Source organism: Boleophthalmus pectinirostris, unplaced genomic scaffold, assembly GCF_026225935.1.
Source record: "Boleophthalmus pectinirostris isolate CB_2022bp ecotype Guang Dong unplaced genomic scaffold, ASM2622593v1 HiC_scaffold_13, whole genome shotgun sequence".
Classification (NCBI taxonomy): domain Eukaryota; kingdom Metazoa; phylum Chordata; class Actinopteri; order Gobiiformes; family Gobiidae; genus Boleophthalmus; species Boleophthalmus pectinirostris.
The window spans coordinates 24,638,780-24,641,827 of record NW_026571036.1 but is presented as its reverse complement, the minus strand read 5'-3'; the positions used below and the strand labels follow the sequence as shown (position 1 = coordinate 24,641,827).

The following is a 3,048-nucleotide window of genomic DNA, read 5'->3' as shown; positions in this document are numbered from 1 at the left end:
TCTATTTCTACCAGGGAAGTTAACCGTGCTAGAAATAAGAAAAACACATTTTTAACCACAGGCAGGTTACTTGAAATAAGAAAAAAAAAACAAAAAACAAGCAAGCAACAGACCATCCATCTAAAAAGTTACATTGCGCATCTTTAAATACTGACCTAGAAATCTAAACGTGTCAAATTAATATGGCTGTTCAGATGCCGTGCAATTGAATCCAAAGTTAATATTAGTTTAGCTTTTTCCAATAATTACAAGATTCAACATTTTATAGTGTGGAAATTGAAGCTGTTCAGAAAGTTCAGAAACCTCCACACTCAGTCTCATCTCCCCCCAGTACATGTCGTTGTCAATGCTGCCTGAGCCTCCACTTAGTAATAATCGGTTTGTTGTCACATTGATAATTCTTATGACATGGACAGACACTTTAATGTTACACCGGGTCTTATCCTGAAGCATGGTGCATTGGAAACTTAAGTCATGGAACCAAAACGGACGCTTCCTGACACAGTGTGGTCTCTGGCTCTGTACCTTTCAAACCTTTTTAGGTACCAGTACTATATTGATACCTCATTTTCTACAGTGCTTTCCCAGAACCCACTTGTCATTAAAGAAGATGAGTTCTTTCAGTAGGGCTGGAAGATTAATTGCAAGCGTCTTGAAATTGCAATTTGAAAGGACACAATCAGCAAATAGCAAATGCTTCAATATTTGGAGTACCATAATTTCTGCAATAAACAGTAAAAGATCCTGGCTTATTCTGCAAGAAAACTACAAACCCATAGATTTGAACTAAACAAGGAAGTTAGTTTGTCAGTTAATATTTCAGTGTTTTTGCCAATTCTTCCTTTGAACAGAATCCTATTATTGAAAGAGAAATTGCAAATGTAATGAGATGAGATTTGCAAAGATTTCGCAGTGAGATCCATCTATTCATCCATTTTCTTCCGCTTTATCCAGGGCCGAGTGGCGGGGGCAGTAGTCTGAGCAGGAAGGCCCAGACTTCCCTCTCCACACACACTTCTTCCAGCTCTTCCGCTATGATCACAATGAGATATTTTTCCCAACATCTTTCAGCCTTATCTTTCGGTACCAGTTTTTGGTTCAAAGACCAGTTGTACCCAGACCTTTTTATTCGGTATTGTACCATGTTTAAGCAGTACACAGCCCTAGTGTGGTCTATCAGTGTACATGAGTGTGGCTACGTTTAGTGGATGGCCTCATGTTGACTTGGGTCCCTTCTCACAGACGTCATTCTCGTATACCTCCATGTCCTGAAGGCTAGAGGCGTCAGTGTCCTCCCCTCTGGAGCTCACACTGCCCCTGTAGGCCAGTCCCCCCAGGAACGGGTACAAGTTATCCGTGAAAAGGTCCCGGATGTTATAATATGGAAGTTCTGGATCCTTCCTCTCTGGCTTCTCGATACATTGTCCCTCCATGGCTTTGTTCCTCTGATAATACTTTGAAAACTTGTTGAATATAATGGTGATGGGTAAAGCTACAACCAGCAACCCACAAATGATGCACAAAGTCGCTACTATTTTCCCAGGCAGTGTCACCGGACATGTGTCGCCGTAGCCTACAGTCGTCATGGTGATTGTAGCCCACCACCAGCCCGAAGGAATGGTCCCCAAGTCTGCATTCTGGTCCTCTTTTTCAGCAAAGTAAATGAGCGCGGAGAAGATGGAGATGCCCACAGAGAGGAAGAGAAGGAGCAGGCCCACCTCGTGGTAGCTGTGGCGGATTGTGGCTCCGAGGGCTCGCAGGCCGATGGAATGCCGTGCCAGTTTGAGAATACGCAGAACCCGCATGAGCCGGAGAACTTGGACCACCTTCCCTACGTTTTCGATGTCCTCATTTTCCTCCGCGTCTTCGTCAGCAGTTTCCAGGGCAAGCGTGGCGTAGAAGGGCAAAATGGAGGCTACGTCGATGATGTTCAGAGGGTTCCCTAGGAATTTTCGTCGAGATGGAGCGACGATCAGGCGTATGATGAACTCTGCAGAGAAGCAGGCGATGCAGATCTCCTCCAGGATGGCCAAAACGGGATCTTCGATGAGTTTGTCGTTGTCATCGTGCTGTTGGAACTCAGGCATGCTGTGAACGCACATGGCCACAATGGAAGTGAGCACAACACTGAGGGAGGCCACGGCGATGATCTTGGAGGCGCAGGAGTGGGCAGGGTCTTCCAGCCGCAGCCACACGTAGCTCCGCACCTCCCCACACCAGGCGCCCTTGAACTTCTCCAGGTCTTTGTCCAGCGCCGAGAGCTCCTCCATGGAAGAATCGAAGCTGGGCTGGCCCTGGTCATCACTGCGGACATCCCAGTCACGCTCCTCCATATACTCCTTCCTCTCATGGTACCTGTGGACACGCAGAGTGAGGCATGATTGTGAACTTACTACACAAATGATTAAAACTGTAAAATTGTTTTCTTTTGGTTTGTAAGGTTGTATACCTTTAGTTGATTGATTAATTAAACAGGTGTCTTAGTTGAAATACATTTTGGAGAGATAATTTTAATGATATACAGTGGAGCATTCTGGTCAAAGAAATCACATCTCCATGGAGAGAAAAAGCAGCACCTTCACCAGAATAATTACATAGTGCAAATTTAAGTGTAATTTTGGAGCAGGTATAGTCAAATTCTAGGCCATATCGTCCTAATTTAGACCTGAAAAAGACCGGGTTTAGGTCTGGTGGTAGTATAGTGGTATGGTGGTACTTTTTAGTGTAGAGAGCATTCACCTCGTCCTGTACACTGCTAAGCTACGGCATGCAGTTTAGCGTGAGTAAACAAACACATAACAATAACAACGGTTACTATTGTATCTGAAAGTGATAGTGTGTCTGTCCTCTGTGCTGTTGCAGTCCTTCCATACTTTTCTAGTTTGTACACTAAATTAAAAAGTGAACAAATGCAGTTATTTATTGTAGGCTCTAGTACAGCTAGAACAAGCTTCAAAATACACACACAAAAAAAGCGATACTTTTTCAGCATTGATATTTGCTTTCTTGAGTTCTAGGTACTGATTTTTTTTTTTTTACAACCCTACT

General features: G+C 43.9%; 1 protein-coding gene across 1 annotated transcript in view; it reads right to left on the bottom strand.

The window, feature by feature from the left end:
* Nucleotides 1–1,214: 1,214 nt before the first annotated feature.
* The window catches only part of LOC110173920 (potassium voltage-gated channel subfamily S member 3), a 5,133-nt gene continuing 3,299 nt past the window's right edge, over nucleotides 1,215–3,048 (bottom strand). The window contains exon 2 of the mRNA XM_020939941.2: nucleotides 1,215–2,355. Within this exon, the coding sequence (XP_020795600.2) occupies nucleotides 1,215–2,355 (1,141 nt within the window). The remainder of the gene's footprint in view (nucleotides 2,356–3,048) is intronic.